The 25,186-nt window shown below is 42.5% G+C and overlaps 1 protein-coding gene across 1 annotated transcript in view; it reads left to right on the forward strand.

The window, feature by feature from the left end:
* Positions 1 to 25,186, forward strand: part of LOC309556272 (chloride channel protein C-like) — a 299,799-nt gene that overhangs the window by 192,711 nt on the left and 81,902 nt on the right. Inside the window, exon 15 of the mRNA XM_082258707.1 lies at positions 4,366 to 4,542. Coding sequence (XP_082114833.1) covers positions 4,366 to 4,542 — 177 coding nt within the window. The remainder of the gene's footprint in view (positions 1 to 4,365; positions 4,543 to 25,186) is intronic.

Raw genomic sequence — 25,186 nt, forward strand, 5'->3', positions numbered from 1 at the left:
ATTAACTCCTAATTACTGTACCACAACTAACAGCCTCACAGACATAAATATAAAAATATAAATATTTTTAAATGTTTCCATTACATATGCTTTTATATACACAAAAAGAATATCATTTTGTCTGTCAAAGCGGACCATGAGGAAGAACTTCATTAAAACCAGTAACTGCTGAGACAATGGACACCTTGTGTCTCAGAACTATGTAATATACAACATAATGTATAGAGTGCAGGGACCAGGAATCACATCACAGTCCCAGAATTTCCCCTTAAGGCTTATTCAGACCAATCCTCCATATTGAGCTGGTGTCTGTTGTGTATACATCCACCTTGGAGCTGCATGCAGGTAGTATATAGAAGTGGATGCAGACACAGTGGCTGCATGGGCAAAGTTGCATGTCAAAATTTGTCATGTGGGTAGGAGTGGATATATGAATCTAAAGCAGCTACTGCATTCGCATCCACGTTTATGGGCTGCCTGCATGCAGCTCCAAGATGGACACACAGCAGACACCAGCTCTGTGTGGAAAACGAGACTCAATACCTGTTTGAATGAGACCTTTCAACAGAATCTGCAGAGTTCCCCTTGAAACTGTAAGGGGGAACTCTTAAAAAAAGGGGGCCCTGGACAACCTGATTTAGAGGGGAGCATTGGCAACTCTGATGTAAGAGGGCTCTGATGACAGAACCCCCTTACATCAGAGTTCCTCTTTACACAAGAGTTAGCAGAGTTCCCCCTTAAATAAGTGTCCTCCTCACTCCCCCTTTACCTTAGGGTTCCTAGTTGCACTTCCCTCCCAAATCAATATCCATTCCAGGCATGCAGCCTGTAGGGCACTGCCAGCTTACTCTGGCTCAGGCAGGCTGTTGGTCCTTCCTCCTCCTCCTGCCTGTCTTCTTCAAACTACTAGAAACAGGCGCCAAGCGATTGATGTTACGTGCACCCTCCCATACCTTCCATGCTATTTGAGTCAAGCCGTGCTCAGCTGTCTAACAATTAGCCAGCTCTAGAACTACACATGTGCAGAGCTGGGGCAAAGCTGGAAAATGTACGGGTGCTCTTCTCCTGTGTACAGACATTTAGGTTGGGTTAACATAGCTGGGGTGCGGGACACGGCATGTACCAGTAATTACATGTAGTGTTTGTACGGTGAGATTTGAGCCATTCATTTGTATGGCACCCAATCTGCACAAAAAAGGTGCAGGACCCTTTTTTTCCTGCACTGGAATCACATGAGTGCTCACATCTATGCAATCCAACTCTGTCAATCGCACTGCCCTTTGCACATCGTTTTGGGGTGTCATTAACTTAAAATTTACACCCCATGCAGTTTGCATGAATGCCGTGTGATTTCAATGTGGTGAGGGAAATGCACAGGATTTGCTGCGTTTCCCACACCACATATATGTGAACCTAGCTTCATGGACAGGAAAAAAGCGCCCTTTTTTTTTACAAAACTATTCATCTGGGTTTAGCAACCCAGACTGTGACTGTCCCTATATTTCCTGCTCTAACTTCCCAATCTCCGTGCCCTGTTCCCATCTTCCTTTCTCTGTCCACATCTCACCAATCACCATGTCTTCTGTTTCCTCCCCATCTCCTTTGCTCTGTCCCCATGTACTCTTCTCAGACTACCCCCATTTGTTTATGTCCCATTCCCTGTCCTCATTTTTTAATCTTTCCTGTGGGATCCATAATATACAGTCACTGGGCTGTATAATGAGAACTATCTAAGCACTTTGCCCTACCTTTCACTGTGGCTGTGAGATCCCTCAATACCATTCCTGCTCCTATGCCTACTGGCTCCTCCCCCTGGTCTCGGCTCCTCCCCATCATGTCACACACTCCTCCAGCTCAGCTGCGAGTGTCTCCAGGCTGGAATGGTGCCTCCCCAGGCTCTGCTACCACCCAGGTGGGAGGGAATTGCTTTTCATTGCAGGCGCTGCAGGGAGAGAAATGGGTGGTGGAGGTGGGTCAGGTGTTCGGAAAGAGAGCTCACTGGAAGAGAGGAGTAGGGCCAGAACTCGGGAGAGCAGCCAAAAGTCACTGTAGGGAGGTAGCAGCTTGTGCTGGCCCACACCGTGCACTATACCAACACTGAGCTAACACATACGGGTAATTTAGTGATTTTTCTTACAATGCATTTCCGGGACATAGAGGTGGCGGTGTTGCCACTGAGCCATGGCCGCCCCTGTTCACAGTGCCGCCTGGGTCCAATGGACCCAGCAGGACCCATGGTAGGGTTGGTCCTGGTCACCCAATATGGTTGGTAACTAGGCAGGCAAAAAAATGGATTAACAATGGCAATAACAAAATTTAGCATACAAAGTAATTAACACTAGGCAGGCATAAGATGACATTTGGCATCCAGGTCAGCATAAACAGTAGCAAGGGAACCTCAAGTGCAGCAGTGAGCAGTAGTAAAGTTTAGTCTATCAAGTTCTGGAACTATACTGCTGGAGAGCATTTATAGTGGCGATGCTATTCCTAGACTGAGTGGGTATGCACTGTTCAAAAGAAAACGAGGATGATAGTGGAGGGGGCAGGGAAACAAAGGGGGCTTGCAGAATATTTATCACAGGAGGGGCAGTCCTTTGAGATGTTTCTCTTTCGGCTATCATTGAGGCCCTTTAAGAGCATTTTTGCACTTAATGACAGTCCTAGTTTACCCTTTACGCAATATAGGGTACAGTATAGGTACAATATAGTCCAAGGACAGGTGCAAGGTAGATGTGGTTCAGATGCGGTAAAGGTTTTGTAAAATGCAGTATAGAGTTGGTTTAGAATAAGTGCGGTATAGAGTGCAGTATGGGCGCAGAATGGATTGGGTACACTTGGTGTCCTGCTCAGTGGTTTAGTCCTTGCTAGCAGTATCAGCAATGGGCGAAAAGCTCTCTCACCAATCCCCAGGATGCTGCGGTGGCCTCTTCCTGTAGAAGTGGGGGTTCTCTCCCCACAAGGCTCTGGTGATCAGTGGTCAGGTGAGTGGCTGCTCCAGTTTCCCTGTTGCAGCTGTGAAAGTGCCGAGGGTGGTGCTGCGCTGTCCCTGGGTGTCCCTGCTCTTGGTTTCATGCTCAGATCTCCACTGGTAGGGTCTCCTGCTGGTTGAGTTGCTAACTCCCCCAGTGTCAAGAAGAAGAACTTTTCTGGGCAGCTTAATAAAAATCATCTTTTCTATCCTCCTACTGCACAGTGCCTATTGGGATCTGTGGTGTAAGGAGTCTATTCGTCCTATTATATGACTGCTGTTCCAAACTACAACTCCCAGGATTCTCAGCGCTCTACATAGAAGTCTATGAGGAGAATGGGGCAGAATAACATCAGTAGAGGGAGAGAAGAATAAAAGGCTATGGGGGAGATTCACTAAAACTGGTGCACACAGAATCTGGTGCAGTTGGGCATAGTAACCATTTAGCTTCCAGGTTTTTTTGTCAAAGCTTCAAGTGGTTGTTAAACCACACTGCCAAGTTGCTATAATCCTCTTTTTCCTCAATGCTAGGTGCTTCTGTCACTGAGTTTTATAAAAAAAAATGCTGTCTTTACCGCTTTACCCGGTTTCAGAGCGCTGATCGGCCATCACCTGACCCACTGCCTCCCTCTCCACTCCCCGCCTGACAGTAGCAGTGGGCAGAGCCAAGATTCAGGCAGGAGGAGAGGAGGAGAGAGACGGCTGGTCACGTGTCGACTGAGCGGCACTCTGAAATCGGGTAAAGCCAGCATTTTTTTTTATAAAACACAGTGACAGGAGAAACTAGCATTGGGAAACAAAAAGGATTATGTAAGATAATAAAAGGTTTTTCAGTAGCAGAAGGGGAGGGGCCAGGCACTTGACACAGGAGCAGAAAGCAGGGAGGGGAGGGGGAGGAGGACAGAGGGAGACAGAGGAGGACAGGGCTGCGGTTGACGGGGGTACTTACACTGACCACAGTGTCAGGGTTCAACAGCCATGATACACTATGGTCAGAGTACAAGGGGAGGGCAGAAACTGGCAGGATCAGCCAGGTTTTTTAGGTGATACAGGGGGCCAAATTACACAGCACAAGCACTGTGCTGTGTAATATGCTTTAAAGGAACAGGATCTTTATTTTTTTTTTTTTGGGGCCACAAACGCTTTAACTGAACAAACTGAAGTTAGAAGCTGATTGGTTACCATGCACAGCTGTACCAGATTCTGTGTGCCCCAGTTTTAGTAAATTTCCCTTCATGTTCCTTCTTCATATTGCTGTAGCCCAGCACTACATAAATAATGGTATATATTAAAGTCTGGTAAGTAACATATAATTAATCAATTTATGTACGCACATTTTAAAGTTGCTTACATCTTTTCCTGTTTACTTATGTGTCTTTCTGCTTTGTCTTTGACAGGGTAAACCTGGAGCTCTTCACTGCCCAAGATGTTATGAAGCCTTGCACAGTTGTCCAACTGCGGGAAAGTGTTTCTTCTTTGGCTGATCTTTTGACTAACACAAGCCACAATGCCTTCCCTGTGGTCCAAAGCCCAGCAGCCAGTCAAAACGAGGTTTTCCTGGGGACTATTGCAAGGTAATCTAGAAGTACTAACTACTGTAGAATATACAGTATTATAGACATGGTCAGTGAAATGTGTTGTGAAAAGAAAAGTACAGTCTTACAAGAAAATCCTTATGTTAAAGTTTAAGGGCTCTCCATGATTAATGTAGTTTTAAAGTCTCAAGATTTTTTTTACTTTTGTGCTTCGTATGTATGAAAGTAAAAAACATTCTGTGTTCAGCAGCTCCCACAGTCTGCCTAAAACTTACCTGAGCCCCATCCCGATTCAGCGATATGCACAAGAGCCTTGGCTCTTCTGGATTGACTGAGACAGCAGCGGTAGCCATAAACTCCTGCTAGTGTCAATCACAGCCAGTGATCCAATGAGGAGAGAACAGGGGATGGGCAGAGCTGCACTCTGTGTGTGAATGGATATACAGAGCAACGGCTTGGGAGCAAGCTGCTCTGGTGCCCCCAAAGCAAGCTACTTGCTGTGGGGGCACTCAGTAGGATGGAGGAGCCAGAAGAGCCCACGGGGGACCTGAAAAGAGAAGGATTGGGGCTGCTCTTTGCAAAATCACTGCACAGAGCAAGTAAGTATGACATGTTTTGTTATTAAAATAACACAATATCAATATCAATATTTCTTCAAGCCTTTTGTGGGATAAAATGCATTGGAGCAGGTGGTAAACAGGTACGACTATATGTTGTGAATCCGCTATTTAATATATTAAACCTAGTTTTACATTGGTGACAGCTTCAGTGTGCAGCCCGTTCACTTCCATTTTAGGACATTCTTATCGCACTATACTTGACTACTCCTCTTCCTTGTGCTAAGCATGATTCCAATAGGTTCTACTTACCTAAACCAAAAAAATAATGGAGATCTTTGAGTTAAGAACATATTTGCTAACCTTTTTTTAATGCAGGACCACTGTCTATGGTTCCTTCTGACAGCTCCTACCTCACTATGAAATAAGGACTGAAGGGAGGATCCACACCATGTAATGGGGACCAGGAGATTGACACTCCTGGAAGTGTCAGATTCAGTACAGTTTTCAAGGGATGTTTTCTTTGAAACAAAATAGTAATTGGTGGTGCAGGCAGCAAGGGAAGTGAGTACAGGATAGTTTTTAAGCTAGTTTTGTTTTAGCAACAGAATCAAATAAAGGCAAACTCTAAGTTAGTACAGTTGAACTGTTTGCTTATTAGCATTAGCAGTGTACCCATTGATCTCTCTTGTTGCACTGAACTGCTTTTTAACGAGTTAGGTGCAAAGTGATTTTTGCTTCAGTCACTGTAGAAGCATTTTGTTTGTTATTTTTCAGAAATACTGAAGTAATGCATTTAATTTGAAGTGTTCCATTGCATATACAGTTTCCAAAACTTAGCATCTCAATACATAGCTGAAATATGTGATGTTGACAAATGTGCTACTGTTTACTCTGTTGCTAATTATTGCTGTGTTTTTGATATTTATTATTTGCTTTACCACTTACAATATTTTTTGACACCAGCCTAGTAAATGAGTATAAAGCTAAAATCGTGTACTAAAGTCTAAAGTTCACATTCAGTCAGATTGCTTATAACTGAACATATTCCTAGTGACATTTCTCATAGACTGTATATATACTTACATGGCATTGCTATAATTAAAGTAAACATGATGTAGAAATAGTATAGAGCCACTTATGTGCAGTTACCACATACCAGGAAATGATAAACACCGCCTGAATTAAAATGTTAGTTTAAAGAAGCTCTTCAAGTTGTTTTCTGCTTTTTCCCTAACTATTTGCAGCTGCTGCCATTATATATTCTCTGGGTGTATTTCTTTGCAAATAATCCTGCCTGCCACAACAAAAATTATGATGAATTCCTACAGGGACTGTTGTCTTAACAAATGTGGTGTGTAAATCAATCTGTCATTCCAGTATAAGAGAGCGAAGAGATTTTATTTTACAGGGGCTTTAAATATGGCTCTGGGTGGTAAATGGGAGGACATCTGGATGATTTTAAAGTAAAATTAAAATTAGTGACTGCATGTCATTGTGAAAAGGAACCTGTCTTATTCCTCCAAGTACCATAAGAAACAGAACAACATAGGAGCAGGTGCCACAAAGTGCCTGGGTGCACATTAATCTCTGGGTAAATGCTCTACTGTGTACCTGGTCTGCTCCTGTGTACAAAGCACATAGGGTGACTGCTAAACGCCCTACACCCCTTGCTATGCTACAAACCAGTGAAAAAAATGTCACTGGCAGTTGATGGCTTTCATTGGTTATTGGGATGGTGCAGAGTGGGTCAGAGCTCTAGGTTGAATCGTATGTAGGGAGAAGGTTAATACAGGAAGTATATTAGAAACTGTAGCATCATCAACCTCATGGAAATGTCAGCAAACACAGTGCAAGTGTCAAAGGCACTAGGCCGTATTTGAGGCACTCGAAGGTGTGTATGTAAACACCTGGATGGAAGCACCATTAATGATAACATTAGTTTCTTCGCAATGAACCCACAATTGGAAGCGCATATGGCGCAACTGGTGTAGGGAGAGTAAAAAAGGAGAGGAGATAGGAACGGGCAGGAAAAGGTAGACAGAAGGGGCAGAAGGGGTGAGAGAACAGCTCCGTGCCGGGCCCCGCACCCTCCCCAAGCAGGCACCCCGCCTGAGCTTAGGAACACAGCAGGGACAGGATGAAAACCTTCCAGTATCCCCAGACCTTCTCGTATTTATCTTTCCTTTATTTTTAACCTGTGATCCAGTCAATAATACACTTTCTGTCTTAGGGTGACTCCTCTATCTATGTAGGAGTGATGGAGGCACCCTTGGACAGCAGCAATGTCTGCAGAGGGTAGTGTTAGATGAACCAATAGATTTAAAAGGAGTTTACATTAGTCACCAACAAGTTAAATAAAGCCTAACTTTGAACCTTGAATTAAAGCCCTCCAGCGGCGCACTGTCATCGCTGTCAGGGCTTCCATCTTCATCCGGTTTTTACTTCCGGGTTTGTAGGCTCCGGCAGCTTGAATGGCTGAGCCGCGATGATGTTACGTCCACAGCTCTGAAGGAACGGGACAGGTATTACGTTCCTTCAGAGCACATGCACCGGTAATGTCACCTGCTGCCAAAAGAGCAAATATCTCCTAAACGGTGCACATTTAGGGGATCCTCCTTTTACCTACAGGTAAGCTTTGTTATAAGCTTACCACTTTATTATAAGCTTACCTGTAGGTAAAAATCACAAAGCGGACATTACTAATGCTTTAATGCTAGGGACAGACTGCATCAAATATGTTATTTTTGGTTTTCTCTTTAATACTTCTTTCAGGTTTTGTTTACCTTGGTGTATCTACCAATGTGCTTTTGTGTACCACACAATTATGGTAACTTCTTAAAGTAAAACACCATCCACCATTTTTATTTGGTTTTAAATAGAATGGGAAAAAGTTACAGTAGAAATTCTGTTAGGTTTGTGTTCCTGTTAAAGAGCTTATCCCCTCTCTTTCTTGAGTTACCAGGGCAGGAATTGAGAACAATTTCTCTGAAAATGCAGAGATCAACAAAAACACTTTTATTTACACGTAGAAGAAGCCCTTTGGGGAAATTTAATTTGTGCCACCAAGGCAAAAAGTAGAAGGAATCATTCCAGATGGAGACAGTGGTGTTAATAGAAGCATGACAGAGATTTTAATCCTTTCCCATTAGTGTTGGGCAAACAGTTTGGGCCGAACATAAGTTCAGCCTGGACATTGGCTGTTCGCTCGTTCGGCAAACACCCGAATTGGCAGGGCATTTGATGGTTTGTTCTGCCTGCTGGACGCCCCACAATGCACTTTGCGCCACATAGAGCATTCTATACCCTGATTGGCTGAAGCAATGAAGAATACTGTCAGAGCCATGATTGGAGAAAGTAATGATGACTTAAGCCAAACAAAGGTGGAACTCAGCTTTGGCAATGCTGCAGCAGCTGCAAATGCAGCACAGGGCCGTCAATGAGTACCTGTGTGAGTATGACACACTCAGGGCAGCTCAGCTTTTTTTACCCTCGCCAATGGCTGCTGATAAAGGATGCATGCACAGTACTGCCACCATTTTAGGAGACGACAAGGATGGTGAGATGTGGCAATGCATGCATCAGTGACACAATCTCTGTTGTGTTTCTGCTTAAGCAGATTCTGTGTGGCATTATGGACAAGGCACTCGTGGCAGAGCAGCAGGAGGAAGAGGAGGACTTCCTTTTCTTTCAAGGCCCACTTTATGCAGACACTATTCTTGCAAAGCCACAAAACACACAAGAGGAGAGGGAGGAGGAGGATTCCGGCAGTTTTGGAGGCATTAAAGAAGAGGAAGACATACGTCAAACCTTAAGAGATGGTTTTCTGTCCCTAGAACCCTTGGGAGTAGTATGTGGCGGGGAGGAGGCAGTTCCAGATACTGTAATGCTCAGTGACTCCAAGGACTCTGCTTCTCATGCCTACGCAAACTTGTGGTGCATGGACTCCCTTGTTCTTTAAAGCCTGTAAAAGGACCCAAGAATTCCTGACTTCAAGGAGAAGGATCATTATTGGTTGGCAACCCTCCTTCACCGCTGTTACAAGGGGAAAGTATCGTAACTCATCCCATCCCCACAGAGGGAACAGAGGATGAAATATCTTGAGGAGTTTATGTAACGCCTTTCCAAACTCTGGTAGGTTACAGTCTCATAGAAAAGCTAAATTTGAGGCTTCTGTTGGTCAAAGGAGGAGCGGTGAAGAAGGGGGCCACCTTAGTGATGCATTTTAAAAATGTTTTAATCCCAGGCACCCAGGGCTGTCAGCTGCCACATTCTATCTGCAGCATTCTGTAAAAAAGGATTGGTGCGCTAAACTTACAATTCCACAAAAAACAATATATACAAACGTAAATTGATTGTGAAAAATTCAAAAGAAAAAGTCCATTCTCTTGTGACAACGTGCAAATGAATAAACTTTAAAGTAACTTGAAACAAATTGTGAATCCTGTAACTTGATTGGATATATGTGACCACCACGTGAGACGATCCCCACCACCGACAGGCTATTCTTCTTACCAGAAAGACAGGTTTATATGTGAGTTGAACATATTAAACGACCACTCACTCCCCATGCAGCTTCACCCGAAGTGTGTGTATAAGCCGCTTACCAGATGCCAATATGGTTTGAACATGGGAATATAATCTCCTCTCCTCAGAATAGGCTGTCTGTTGGTATAACGATCCCAATACAGAGTATAGTGTCTCCTTGTGGCTCCGCAACGAATCGGTGGCAGTGTATGGAGTCCTGTTGGTGATCCTGGTCCTCAGCTGCTGGGGCTCTCTGTTATGAGCTCCCTGTAGATGTGGATGGGGTCCTGTGTGGCTGTCACACAGCTCTGTTGATCTGGACACTCAGCTGGTGTCTGATCACAGTTCAGACACCAGCTGAGTGTCCAGATCAACAGAGCTGTGTGACAGCCACACAGGACCCCATCCACATCTACAGGGAGCTCATAACAGAGAGCCCCAGCAGCTGAGGACCAGGATCACCAACAGGACTCCATACACTGCCACCGATTCGTTGCGGAGCCACAAGGAGACACTATACTCTGTATTGGGATCGTTATACCAACAGACAGCCTATTCTGAGGAGAGGAGATTATATTCCCATGTTCAAACCATATTGGCATCTGGTAAGCGGCTTATACACACACTTCGGGTGAAGCTGCATGGGGAGTGAGTGGTCGTTTAATATGTTCAACTCACATATAAACCTGTCTTTCTGGTAAGAAGAATAGCCTGTCGGTGGTGGGGATCGTCTCACATGGTGGTCACATATATCCAATCAAGTTACAGGATTCACAATTTGTTTCAAGTCACTTTAAAGTTTATTCATTTACACGTTGTCACAAGAGAATGGACTTTTTCTTTTGAATTTTTCACAATCAATTTACGTTTGTATATATTGTTTTTTGTGGAATTGTAAGTTTAGCGCACCAATCCTTTTTTACATATTATTACCTACACATCTTGGTAGCAGCTTTACGCACGTTTATCAGCGCACCTTCATTTTTTTCACATATCTGCAGCATTCGCATCATATGGTGGGAGATTATCTAGGGGCGAAAACAGACATGGAGAGCTTTCCAGTCAACAATTCACTGGGTTACTGGGTAATGAGAATAGACCACTGGCTAGAACTTGTCCAGTATGCAATTTAGCTGCTGGGCTGCCCAGCATCCAGCGTGCTTTCTGAACGGGCATTCAGTGCTGCGGGAGGTTTTGTGACGAATAAAAGAGCGCATCTGGACTCCTTTGATCAGAGTCATTCCTGGATTAGCAGCGGCTATCAAGCCCCTGATGCCGATGTCGCAGATTAAGTGTTTATAGAATGTGGAATTTGCGCAAGTCTAGGATGCCTAGCATTTTGGGTATTGATTTTATCTGGAAGAAATTTTTTTGGATAGGTGTCAGGGTTCTAGTCGTACCCGCCAGACGGCTAGGCGTGGCCACCCCACTGGTGCCTTTCAGAGGTATTGAACCTGTGTCCTTCTGGCTTCCCAGTCTGCAAACTAGCCTCTGAGCCACTTCAGGACTTTGGAGAACTGTTTATTCCTGTATTGCCTGCAGCACTAGGGGGCTGGATTTCACCAGAGGCTCAGACCTGTCAGTAACTCTCCAGCTGTATTTGATACCTAATTAACAAGGTATAAGACACTGCCCCTCCCTAAGGGCAGTGTCAGTTCATTGATTCTGGTTTCCTGGTTTGGTTCCTGTTGTTTGAGTTCCTGCATTCCTGTTTGTTTCTGGCATCTGACCCCTGGCTTCACCTGACGGTTCTCCTGCTCTAGTCCTTGCCTGTATTTGGACCTGGTGATCCTGAACAGCCCCCGTGCACAAACTCACAGGCCAGGTGGTTTCTTACCTGGTCACCCTGGTCTGTGTTTGTTTGCAAGGGTGAGCATAAATCTCTGCCTGAATGACTCCCAACAAAGGTAAGCCCTGACAATAGGTTTCATGGGCACAGTTAACGCCAAAGGACCAATTTTTCTGCACCTGTTTAACAGGTACAAATAATTTCAGTTTTTTACAGCACGGCCAATTCTTGCTTTCATCAAGAGTACCTCTATAGGGTTACGGTTTGAAGGCATCACCAACACCCAAAGCCCAACTTTTCTGCCACTGTTTGACTGGGGCATATAATTTAAATTTTTTACTGCAAGGCCAACTCCTGCTTTTATCATCAGAACCTCTATAGGGTTAAGGTATGAAGGGAGGCACCACCAACACCCAAAGCCCAATTTTTCCGCACCTGTTACTTCAATCCCAAGTCTGTGAAAGGGACACCAGAATTTACCCAAAAATTTGACTCTTGTTTCAAATGCACTAAATTGTGGCCTCATCATACAGACTGGTTCCCCAAGCCGTTATTTACAAAATAAAGAAAGCCTGCAGGGAGAATGTCATTTTTGCCACAGCAGGTTCTATACTGGGTACAGATGCACCACTTTACAGGCAGATAAGGGGACCCCCAGGCACTATATTTAAAGGAATTTCTCGTTTTTATTGTTTCACTTTAAGCACATTAAATCACTGATCATTTAAAAACATTTTTTTTTACAGACATTTTTTGCATTGATACATTTTGCCCAGGGCAGTACCTGGACCCCCATACCATTTTATATGCCCAATAGCTTGCATATAAGCCTTCAAAATGTTCACTTTTGATTTTTCCAGTTCGAGTCCCATAGACTTTAATGGGGTTTGTTGTTCGGCTCCGAACTTTTGCGATGTTCGAAATTTCTGGCGTGAACCGAAGGTATTCGGATCATCTCTATTCCCCATTCTATCTAAAACAAAAAAAAAAGCCTTTGATTTGGGTTCTACAGTTTATGGACATGTAAGCCATTAGAATGCTCATTCAATAGCCCTCTTGACTCATCAAGTTGTAAATTAGAATCAGAAACATTGTTTATTTTTGGGGAAATAGTACTGATGTGCAGGAACCAATACAAACTAATAATTTGTCAGCTGTCAGCTGTAAAGCCAGGCTAATGAAAGCCTATGTCTGACTTTCTTTCATAGGATATTGCTCAACAGTGCACAAAACAAGTGTTTAAACACCATACCCAGCAAGTAGAAACTCTGCTATTCTGGCTAGCATAAGTTATTCTACAGGAGTGTATTGTGAAAAGCGTACTGTGATTGTAACAAAATTATTATTGCAATAGACAAGTTCACGCCTGACTGACATTTTATTAATTGGAACATCTTGTTCAATTTTCTGCCTTATAAGCTTGTTACCCTGCAGGATAGTTCATGTGACCCAAGCAATAATGATGTATGAAAGAAGACATGATTTCTTGTTTGATCAGATTCTGTTAAGCTACATAATTAGATTTTAGGCTAAAACAATGCATTAATATGCATAATTATTTGAGGTTTACAAGCAATGGAAATTGGGGTTGAAACCTATAAAAATGCATTTGACTGACACTGTGGTGGTTTTGATTTAATTTCACTATAATTTTGTTTGTCTGGTACCGTAATGATTAAAACTGTGGGTGGCCAAATGATATGGACACATGATTGTTTTTCCTATCAAAAGTTGATGGAGAGTTTTACAAAATTGCAATAGAGCTGCCTTGTGTACGGCCAGTAATAGTGTTTGTACCATGAAATATACTTTTACAGCTGCCAAAAAAGAGTGATACCAGGTTACAGATGCTGCTGCAGGTTAAAAGTGACTGATGTAGCATTTCACTTGGTGTATACTCAGGTTGCAGATGACAAAGAATCTAAAGATGAAGTGGCAATCAGCATGGGGTAACCACATACGGAGGCTAAGGAAGATGATTAAAACAGAACAGAGAAGGGTAAAGGGGGTTCTAAACCTCCTGGCTCTTCTTACTGAATCCTATTATTGATGGTATTCTTAATTGCTATTTGTCTATTTTAGTCCATTGCTGTCCTGGTTAGATATTATGCAGAATGTTTGGAAATTGAAATGAGGCTTTATGTAGCACCCTGCCCATTTAAACCCCCCATAAACAATAATCAAAGAATGGCGGTGTATTGTTGAGACCCTTAGCAACATGGAGGAAATAGTGGCTATAGCAACTGAAAACACAAATACGTTTTATAAAATGTGGAGGTCCTGGTATCTGTTTCAATATTCCGATTCCTATGATAGTTTGCGCAGCGGATGGGAGGCTCAAGCCTGTTGGTGTAGTCTTGTTGCATTATTGAGACCAGTCGCTTTCATTGTAGAAGATATTCTGTAAATTACCAGACGATGGATCGTTCCTTTCCTTTTTTCCCTTCTTTTCGAACCTTTTTTTTTCTCCAGCATATTTTCCTTTTCAAATTGACTCTAGTATATTTGAACCAAAGTGAAAACTCTCATGTATACTCTTACTGGCTGTATACTATATTTAATGATTTATTCAAATTTCATGTTTTTTTACAACTCTTGAACACATAGTAAAGGTTTTTTTTTTCGTAGTAAGAGCATTGCTAATTGTTACCTATGTACAAGAAAAATTTTGCATAGTCTTGTTTTGTACTTATTTTGTACTTGAATTCTTCACAATAAAAATCTTTATTAGAAAAAGAAAATCCTCATAAAACCTTATCTTGGTAAAATCTGGGATTTGCAGGTTGAACATTCTTTAAAGAATTATATTTTGTCTAGTTTGGACAAATTGCAGTGATTTTGATTGGCTCAGTTATCATTAAAAAGGACTACAGTATGAAAACATCAGGATAGGAAAAGTACCAAGTTTTCCATAGCTATCATCTAGGTGTTGGCTTCTATTTTTACACTAGAAAAATGTGAAAATGAGTGATATATATTCTCCTCCTTATTAATAATATTACAGATACTTGTATAGCGCCAACACTATATACAGCACTTTACATATACTGTATATTGCACATTCACATCAGTTTCATGACTACCTTCAGTGTCCTCAATAAGAAATAAACTTCTGATTATTCACATTTCACACAATACAAATTGTTAGGCACATAGGTAACCCCTTGATTGCCCCTAGATGTTAACTCCTTCCCAGCCAGTGTCATTAGTACAGTGACCGTGTATAGTATTAGCACTGATCACTGTATTAGTGTCACTGGGGACGTCAGTGTCAGTTTCCACTCATCGTCAATTCGTGTCAGATTGTCCACCGTGCTATCACAGTCCCACTATAAGTCATTGGTATCCACCATTACTAGTACAAAATATAAATAAATAATACAAATTCCAGTATATACTGTATATCATCATTTGTAGATGCTATAACTTGCATGCAAACCAATCAATATACACTTATTGGGATTTTTTTTTTTTTTACCAAAGACATGTAGCAGACTACATTTGGCTTGCATTCATGAAGCATTTTGATTTCTCTTTATTTTTTTATTGGATATGTTTTCAGCAGAAAGTAAAAAATATTGATGATATGATGATATAAATTTTAATTGGGTACAGTGCTGCATGACCTCGCAATTTCCAGTTAAAGTAACGCAGTGCCGAATAGCAAAAAATGCCCTGGTCATGAAGGGGGTAAAACCTTCTGGAGTTTAAGTGGTTAAAACTGTAAAAAAATGTTTTGGCTTGATATACACTTTTATGCAACAATAATATATTTATCAGACAGCCTTCTTTCTAAGGTTTTAAGACTGCCCTTAGCAGTAAGGATGGGCTGGATGTTCTCAAGTTTGCCTGCCGATGAGCGCCCCATAATGCACTGCACGATTGCAGTACATTAAGTGCTTGTTATTGGCTAAAGCATGCACCTGACCTGTACGCTTTGGCCAATCACAACACAAGGTCCTGTCAGAGCCATGATTGGTCAAAGGCAAGGGTGCCTTTAGCTAATCATGGCTCAGACGCTAGGTCCACGTCCCACACTATTTAAGGCTGCTGCTTACAGGGCAGCTGTGTATAGTGTGTGATAATAGAGGCTAGGCAGGTAGTTGGTGGATAGTGTGTTGAGTTAGTTTAGTGCAGTCAGTGTAGTGTTCAGGTTATACCCCATGTTTTAAATGTATAGATAATTATGTTGTAGTCCTGGGTCCCTTCTTGGTGCTACCCAAGTTTTGTGTCCCTGTTACTTATAGTTCGTGAGCAGTGCCATGCCAAGCTGACCAAGATTTCCCATAGATGCCAATGAGCGATGAAAGCTGAAAATTGGCCTAAGCAGGAAGGGGGTGAAAGTACCCTGTATTTAAGTGGTTAAGGGGAACCCTGTGACAGAATTTAAAAAACAACGGCATGGTGTCCCCCCAAGACATATACCAGGCCCTTTGGGTCTGGTATAGATTTTAAGGGGAACTCCACACCATAATTTAAAAAAAAAAAAAACGGCATGGGGTTCCCCCCAAAATTTATAACAGGCCCTTCGGGTCTGGTACAGATTTTAAGGGGAACTCCGCGCCAAAAAAAAAAAATGGCGTGGGGTCCCTTCCAGATCCAGGCCCCCCCCTATGTGAATGGGTATCAGGTACATCATACCCCTACCCATTCACCAAAAAAGTGTACAAAACATATTAAACACAAAAGACCTTTTTGACAAGTCCTTTATTCAAAAATAAAAATTAAAAAAAAAGTGTCCCTGAAGTCACATGACATCACGTGATGTCATACAGGGCCAGTGCCACCGGGTGATGTAACCGGGTGGCCCCGCCCCTTGCCTATAAAAGAACTGTCAAAGCTCAGGACGCTTCAGAACAGGTGGAAGCATCTTTGAATTTTTTTCTATTTTTCGGGTGCGGCGAGTGTCATGATTGACGATGGATTTACATCCAGAGTCACTTGTTTTTATTTTTAAATAAAGGACTGGTCAAAAACTGTTTTTTGCGTTTATTTTTTTTGTACACTTTTTTTGTGAATGGGTAGGGGTACCTGATACCCATTCACATGAGGGGGGGGTGGTTCCGATAAGCCCCCCACCCGCAGACCCCCACAACCACAGCCCAGGGTTGTCAGGAAGAGGCCCTTGTCCCCATCAACATAGGGACAGGGTTTTTTGGGGGCACCCCCCCTATGTTGAGGGCAAACGGCCTGGTATGGTTCAGGATGGGGGGGAGGGTGCTTGCTTGTCCCCCCCATCCTGGCCTGCCAGGCTGCATGGTCGGGTGTGTGTCTGGTATGGATTTTGGGAGGGACCCCACGTTGTTTTATTCTTTTTTTTTTTTTTATCTGTATTGCCGGGAGCCGACAATACATTACAGCTGGCAGCAAGTTTAAATTACATTTTTTCCTTTAGAAATGTCATTATTGCTGAAACAGGCTACATACATCGTACAGATGTGCCACTTTACAGGCACATTAAGGGGACCCCCCTGGCACAATGTTTAAAGGAATTTTTTTTGTTGCACTTTAGGCATTATTAAAATCACTGCTCCCTCAAAAATGATAATTTTAAAACTTTTTTTTGCATTGATACATGTCCCCCAGGGCGGTATCCAGGTCCCCATACACTTTTTATGGCAATAACTTGCATATAAGCCTTTAAAATGAGGACTTTTGATTTTTCATGTTCGTGTCCCATAGGCTTTGATAGAGTTCGCATGTTCGCTAGAACATTTTCCCTGTTCGAGATGTTCTGGTGCGAACCGAACAGGGGTGTTCGGCCCATCACTATTTATTAGTACTGCAATATTTTCATGTCATAGCCATGAGCAACAATAACAATATAGCACAGCCTTCTAGCCGAATTTCCTTTCCCATTGCCAAAAGCTCTGATAGGCCTCAAATCACCTCATGTGGAAGTTTTCAGAAACTTGAAACAACTATCTCAATAAGGGTAGGAGCTTAAAGTGTCTTCTCATGTGAGCTTGTTACTGTCAGAATGTATCCTTAATTCAGTTGCACCAGAAATAACCTTCACACGTTTGATGCAAGGTTACCAAGCAATAAAGGCAATGTGTGGATAACGTATCTATCCATTGAGGATTATACAGTTTCTGCCCTTATGTGTGGAGACCTGACCGTATTACTACAATCAATCACAGGGATATGGGGGAAATGGTGACCCAATGATGGAGATGAAAAATTATTGATTTGACAGAGTTCTGCTATTTGATAACTGTAAGAATAATACTAAATTCTTGTGATGCGCTTTTCCATTTTTAACAGTTGTGTTGCGCCCTGAGAAACAGCCCAGGCACATTGCTTTGTAATACGTGGTGGATCAGCCTGGGAAACCAAGGGTGAAGCCTTGGGAAAAGCCCAAGCCATTGTAATTGACAGCTCTCTTTTTTTTTCAGTTTCTCGTGACCTTCTTCCCACTTCTAGAAAACTTAAAATATATTGCTCTAGGGGTAGGCTACAAGTCACTGAGGCAAACTAAAAGAAGAGTAAATCTTTCATCTTCATATATTTGTGAACCATATATAAATATCGCAAAAGGCCAAGGCAGTATAACAAAACATGTGCAAAGTTTTTTTATATCTTCATACAGATGTAGTCCTCTGTAATTTTGGACATTGTAACAAAACTCTCCATCTTTTATAAAACAACATTGCTTTCCAAGTTTTTTCTTTTTTAGATAGTATTTGTTACAACAAATCGTGTATCCTGTAAATAACTCAAATTGATCATACATCATTGAAAACAAAGAAACTGTGCTTTGCATGTAATCACTCTTTTTACATCTGAATTTGGGGAAAGCAGTTAAATATACCATTGAATAAACATATTGACTCTTTTTTACCTGTAAAGGATTTTTTTAAATCTGTTCAGTGAGTGCTAAGATCCAGGCAACCCTGCTATACTGCATAGAAAAACAGCTTAATCACAGAACACAGGCTTAGCTGGCGGTTTGGATATAATCCACTCTCACTGCTGCTCAGGGCTGTACAGAGGAATATAGAAGGCTAAAATCAAGACTTAAGAACACTAGCTGTACATTAATTATTTTTTTAAATTAAACACATGCCCATGTAAATTAGTGCTTAATACTGGTATTTATACAAACTCAACCAACTCAAGCAACATGCTATTGTATTGTATGTGTCAAATATCATATATTGAGTTCATTCAGATCTGTCAGAATTTGAGTCTCTTAATATGCAACCAATAATATCACATATGGAGACCAGGCTGCATACCGGGGTCCTCCTTGCCTCTAAATGTAATTGTTCGGGTGAACATTTTTTAAATAATTTACCTTCCCAAATTTCTATACGTTTTCAGGGCATCCCCTGTTTTCTTGCCCAAGAAATTTCTCTGGCAGGGGGCTCACCCTTGTATCGCCAGATCATCTCTTCAGGCTTCCAAATTGAGTGTTGGGTTGGACTGTCCGAATCTAAAAAATTATTTCCTGGCATCACAACTTACATTTATCATGACTGGTTGTCTGAATCTCCTGCGAACTCCTCCACCCCCCTAATGATAGCATTTTATGGGTCTAAGCCTAATGTTATAGATGATAAGAAAACAGAAGTGACCAGCGCTATGGAATTGTGTGAATGCCGTGTATAAATAAGGTGTAAGCTGCCAGCAACCAAACCCCGAGGGGTTAAAATAAATGAAAGTGCAAAGAAGTTGCCCCGGCGCTACCTATAGGTGACAGAGTGTCAGCTAAAACAATATGTGCTTCAAAGTGGTAAAGTTGAGAAACAGTGCAATTATAATAAATAAAATAGTGCACAAATTAAATAGGTATTGTTCTACTTTGGGAAAACACTTTTTGGCTGTGTAAGGTGACCAGCATGAGAAAGTGCTCATGTGCAAATAAATAAATAAATAAATCAACAATGGTGAGGAGAAAAAGTGGTGATAATTTATTCCAAAAAAAATATAAAAATATATATATACAGTGCAGAGTATATCAATATCACTGAAAATAGATCTGATAAAGCAGTGCTAAAGAAATGAGGGAATTCTTACAAAGTGCAAACAAAATAAGAAGTGACAAGAAATTCCCAATGTGTTGAAAAGAAAGCTGCATCCACCTGTGTGGCCACTAGGTGTCGCAACTTGTATACAACCTGTTTTCCGTGATTTGCAATGGAACGAATTAAGCAGAGTTCCAGGGGTTCCTTTCCTCAGGCGAGCAGGCACACGCCAGTAGATATCATGAAATAAAGGAGAAGGAGGACCCCATTGGTGCAATATACAAGTAACAAATAATTGCGAGCATAAAGAACTCACGGTGCAGGCTGTTTGTGATCAGTTCGGTCTTGTCAGGAAGCTTCCGCGTTCCATGGTCGGATGTTCGTAAACCGGAAGTGACGTATGACGCAATAGACTCCGCCCTATGCGTTTCATCAGGACGTCTGCTGGAGCCGCTCCAGCAGACGTCCTCTGACGAAAAACGCAGGGCGGAGCCTATTGCATCATACGTCACTTCCGGTTTAAGAACATCCGACCGTGAGTTCTTTATGCTCGCAATTATTTGTTACTTGTATATTGCACCAATGGGGTCCTCCTTCTCCTTTATTTCATTAAATCTACTGGCATGTACCTGCTCGCCTGAGGGAAGGAACCCCTGGAACTCTGCTTAATGCCTTTGGAAATTAAAGGCAATTGGAATTCCTGGATGTGCAGCCGTTTCTTTTCTTACAAGTTTTCCATGGAGGCGGGCCGGGGCTAGCACTCTATAGGATATTCCACCTCTAAGCTACCATCACACACCTGTAGCAGCATTTTCTCCCTTCAGTATATTGGCTTGTGACAGTGGGGCTCAGGCTAGCAGTCGCTGTTAATTAGTGTGGCACTGCACAAACTGTTGGCACTATATAAATCCTGTAAAATATTGGTGTCCTGCAAGTCCAATCAAGAGATGAAGAGTGCAAACTGACCACGCCAGCCCAGTTCTGCCTCCTTACTTATCATGGTCAAAAACTTAAGGCTGGGTTCAAACTGTGTGCAGACGCGGCTCACAGCAGGTGTCCAGTGTGTCCCTGTTCTCTTTTTCAGGACCAAATTTTTGCCTGAATTCGGACCTGAAACGGAGCCAAAGATGCACAGGACCCCCATGTAATGCGCTCTGTGGCTGCCACAGAGATGTGTGAACCGGCTCCATTGAGAGTCGGTCACAGTCTCCTGTCATGCGAATTGGATGTGAGGTAATCAGCATCCAATTCGCATCAGTGTGAACCCAGCCTAAAAGAAAACACAGAGGTTGCCAAGACCACCGGGTACTTGCTGTGAAGTGTAAGCATTGGGAATGATTTACTAAAACTGGATCAGCTCTGCATAGAAACCCATCAGCTTCCAGTTTATATATTTTTTTGTCAAAGCTTAATAGCACAAGCTGAAGTTAGAAAATGATTGGCTATCATGCACATCTGCACCAGATTTTGCACTCTCCAGGTTTAGTAAATCAACCCCATTACATACATAAATAGAACACATATGATGATTAGAAGGGACAGAGGAATGCAGCAACAGAGTTCAACTATCAAAGTTTACATTTTACTGTATGAATCAATTTAACCAGTTCTGGACCGGAAGGATTCGCCCTCCTAATGACCAGGTCATTTTTTGCGATTCGGCACTGCATTATTTTAATGGAAAATTGCGTGGCCATGCGACGCTGTACAGAAAACAAATTGATGTCTTTTTTCCCCCCCACAAATAGAGCTTTCTTTTGGTGGTATTTGATCACCTGTGCGATTTTTATTTTTTGCGCTATAAACAAAAAAAATAAAATGACAGTTCTGAAAAAAAAGTATTTTCTGCTATATAACATTCCCAAAAATAAATAAATAATTTAAAAATCAAATTATTTTCATCCTTTTAGGCCAATTTGTATTCTGTTACATATTTTTGGTAAAAAAAATTGCAATAAGCGTACTTTGATTGGTTTGCGCAAAAGTTATCGCGTCTACAAACTAGGGGAAAGATTGTGTCAAATGTCATTTTTATTTATTTATTTATTGTTTTACTAGCAATGGCGGTGATCTGCGATTTTTAGTGGGACTGCGACATTGTGGTGGACAGATCGGACCCCTGACATTTTTAACACTTTTGCCAGTGACATTACTACAGTAATCAGTGCTAAAATATGCACTGTTACTATATTAATGACACTGGCCGGGAAGGAGTTAACCTAGTGGGTGATCAAAGTGTTAAATGTAAGCCTAGGGGTGTGTTTACTAACTGTGGGGGGTGGGGCTTGTGAAATTATCATAGAGACCTGTGATCCTATATCCAAGGATCACAGGCGCTCTGTGATCATTTCAGAGAGAACGGTCTGCTGGGTTTACAACAGCTGACAGTTCTTCTCTATCAGCAAGGAAGGGTTGGGGATTGCCGGCAGGAATCGGTGCTGCCAGCCCCGTGCATCGGCTTCCCTGCTGCTTAGTGGGGGTGGGAGCGTGCAGCCGACAGGGCGTACTAGCCCCCAGCTCCAGGCGCGCGGCCGACATAGTCCTACGTCGGTTCACGCAGGAGGGGCTGCGGCGGGTGGTCCGGAACTGGTTAAATGTTTCCTCCTATGCATTATTATGCAGTAAAAGCATGCTGAAAGTGCAGAAAATTGCCAGCAATAGGCTATGCATAACTAAGCAAAGATAGTACTACAAGCTGGAGTCTGGACATCTTATTGGCATGGTTGTCTGTCTCTGTAGGTTTTAAATCAAAGCATTTTTGGAGGACTTCTTTCTCTGGCTCAGTTTTTCAAAATGCAGTGGTAAAGCTTAAGGGCTCTTTCACACGGGCGTTCCGATCAGATCCGCCTGTCAGTTTTTTAGGCTGATCTGATCGGATGCCCCATTCAGCCCTATGGAGCAGCGGATGTCAGCGGTGACATGTCTGCTGACACCCACTGCCATCCGCATCCGATCCTGTCCGTGAAATCTGGACGGATGGAAACCCTATTTTCCATCTGTCCTGGGGATCGGATGGGTTCGGATGAGAGCGGACAGGTGGTCCGTTCTCATCCGATTCCCCATAGAGAGCAGCAGGCTCTGACACCTCCCTCTCCACACACAGTGCGGGGACGGAGCTGTCATCCGCCGGCTAAGCGGGGATCGGCGGCTCGATCCCTGCTGAGCAGAGCATGGTCCGCAACGGAATGCGGACCGTGTGACCTAAGGCCCCTTTCACACATACGGTCCGTTCAGTTTATCAGTTCAGTAACGTCAAAATGTATCAGTTTTCCATCCGTTTTTCATCCGTTGTCATCCGTTTTTCGTCAGTTGTTATCTGTTTTTCATCCGTTTTTCATCAGTTGTCATCCGTTTTTCGTCAGTTGTTATCAGTTTTTCATCAGTAATCTGTTTTTCATCCGTTATCATCCGTTTTTCGTCCGATCCGTTTTTTTGACGGATGAAAAATAGGGCATTCATTGGTTTAAAAAAACGGACATTGACGGAAGCGGATGAAAATGGATGTTAACTGATGATCATCCGTTTTTACATAGAGATACATTGATGTCCGTTTTTCATCCATCAACAGATGGACGAAAAACGGACAAACGGACAGCATGTGTAAGGCCCCTTTCACACATGCTGTCCGTTTGTCCATTTTTCATCCATCCGTTGACGGATGAAAAACAGACATCAATGTATCTCTATGTAAAGACAGATGACAACGGATGATCATCAGTTAACATCCGTTTTCATCCCCTTTCGTCAATGTCCGTTTTTTTTGAACGGATGAATGCCCTATTTTTCATCCGTCAAAAAAAAAACGGATCGGACGAAAAACGGATGACAACGGATGAAAAACGGATAACAAAGGAAGACAACGGATGAAAAAACGGATGAAAAACAGATGAAAAACAGATAACTGCCAAAAAAACGGATGAAAAATGGATAACAACTGACGAAAAACGGATGAAAAATGGATGAAGAACGGATGGAAAACTGATACATTTTGACGTGACTGGACTGATGAACTGAACGGACCGTATGTGTGAAAGGGGCCTTAAGGTGTCTATAGACATTAGATTACATCAGCTGGCTGTTTTCAGACAGGTAGGGGCAATGATTGGATGCCCTAATCAGGGTCCTTTAACCTTTCCCATGCCATGTTGTTTCCCCCCAACTCAAAAAAAAAAAAAAAAAAAAATTGCATCATTCACAATTGTCTGTGCATGCCTCCCCGCTTTTTCTGGCCTCTTCTACCAGAGTGTTCCTGTCAGAACCTGGGCCATAAGTTACATTTATGCAAAAAAACTGCTGAGAGCATTCATCTATATAGTTATTTACATTTCAAGATATCATTGTTTGGTCAGGACAATTTGGTAAATGCAACCTATTATTCAAAGTAATATTAAGGCATTTAAATGAGAAGTAGGGTCAAAGCTTTGTTGGCTCAATTTCTTCTATGACTCACAAGAGTGCAGTTTGTTCTGCTCTCCTGTGACCCATTTTTAGATGTCACTCAGCCAGTCCAGGCTCTGGAAAGATCCCAACTTTACAGAGATACTTTGAGATCCACCCAGATGCCTAGACTAGCAGCTGGCTCAGCCTCTCAGTTTGCCACTGGGAGACTGAGCCAGCCGCTCCTGCCTCCTGCATAGTGGGAATAAACAATGCCCCATCATTTGTTTTACTTGGAGAATTAGTGCCTCATTATTGGCTTATGTGGTAGGAATATTGCACCATCAATGGTGTCAGTGGGAGGAATGATGACCCATCACTGGTGTCAGTTAGAGAAAAAGTGTCTCAAGGGCTGGGCAAAGGAGCCACAGTTCAGAAATCACTGCTCTAAAGAACAGAAATAATGCTCCTTAAAGCATTTGCAAAAGTAATTTTTTATAAAAATGTAAATAACAAACATATTATACTTACATGCTTTGTGCAAAGGTTTTGCACAGAGCAGCCCTGAACCTTCTCTTCTTGGTTCCTCCTTCAGCGCTTATGGCTCCTTCTCTTCTTTGTGTGCCCTCATAGCAAGTCACTTCCTATGGGGGCACACCTGCGGGCTCGATACCCACCCTACTGACACACAGTGTTGCTCAGCCCTGCCAATGGCTCCCGCTGCTGTCTCTGTGAGCAGAGAGAGAGGAGAGAGCTGCTGCAGATGGGGAACAGTGCTGGATTGAGAAAGGACACGGGTACGTATACAGGGGGTTGAAGGGGTGATACAAACACTGAGCCATGTTTTACCTTAATTCAAGGAGAACCTTTTGTTCTCCTAACCTACTGAAACATGAATCTGTCAATTCTGAAAGGCCAAATCTGACTGTTAGGTTTACCAGTACAATACTGTCCTTAGTAAAGGGGGTAGATAGTGATGTTGCATAATTTATCTTGATGAAATATCATGGTTGCAATTTTTATTTTTTCTGTTTCAGCCAGATAATTATACTATATTGAATATCATTTTTTCTTTTATTTTTGTTTTAAGCCAGATCAGTTCAGTTATCCAGACTATCCTAACTTGCTTTCCTTAACCACTTTCCGACCGCCGCACGACTATTTACTGCGGCGGTCAGCCCCTCAGAGGCTTCTAGGGAGCGAGCGCGCGCCGCCGGAGGAAGGGCAGGCGGCTGATGTAAACAAAGCCGCCTGTCATCCCTGTGTAAGAATGGAGATCAGACGGTTCTACTATGTAGGACCATTGATCTCTGTCCTTACACCAGTAGCCATGTCCAATCAAAGTTAGAAGCACGCCCCTAGGACACACTTAACCCCTCCCTCTCCAATACAGTTAACCCGTTCACTGCCAGTGTTATTTTTACAGTAACAGTGCATATGTATAGCACTGATTACTGCAGTAA

The sequence above is a fragment of the Pelophylax lessonae genome (assembly GCF_965119305.1).
Source record: "Pelophylax lessonae genome assembly, chromosome: 5".
Taxonomy (NCBI): domain Eukaryota; kingdom Metazoa; phylum Chordata; class Amphibia; order Anura; family Ranidae; genus Pelophylax; species Pelophylax lessonae.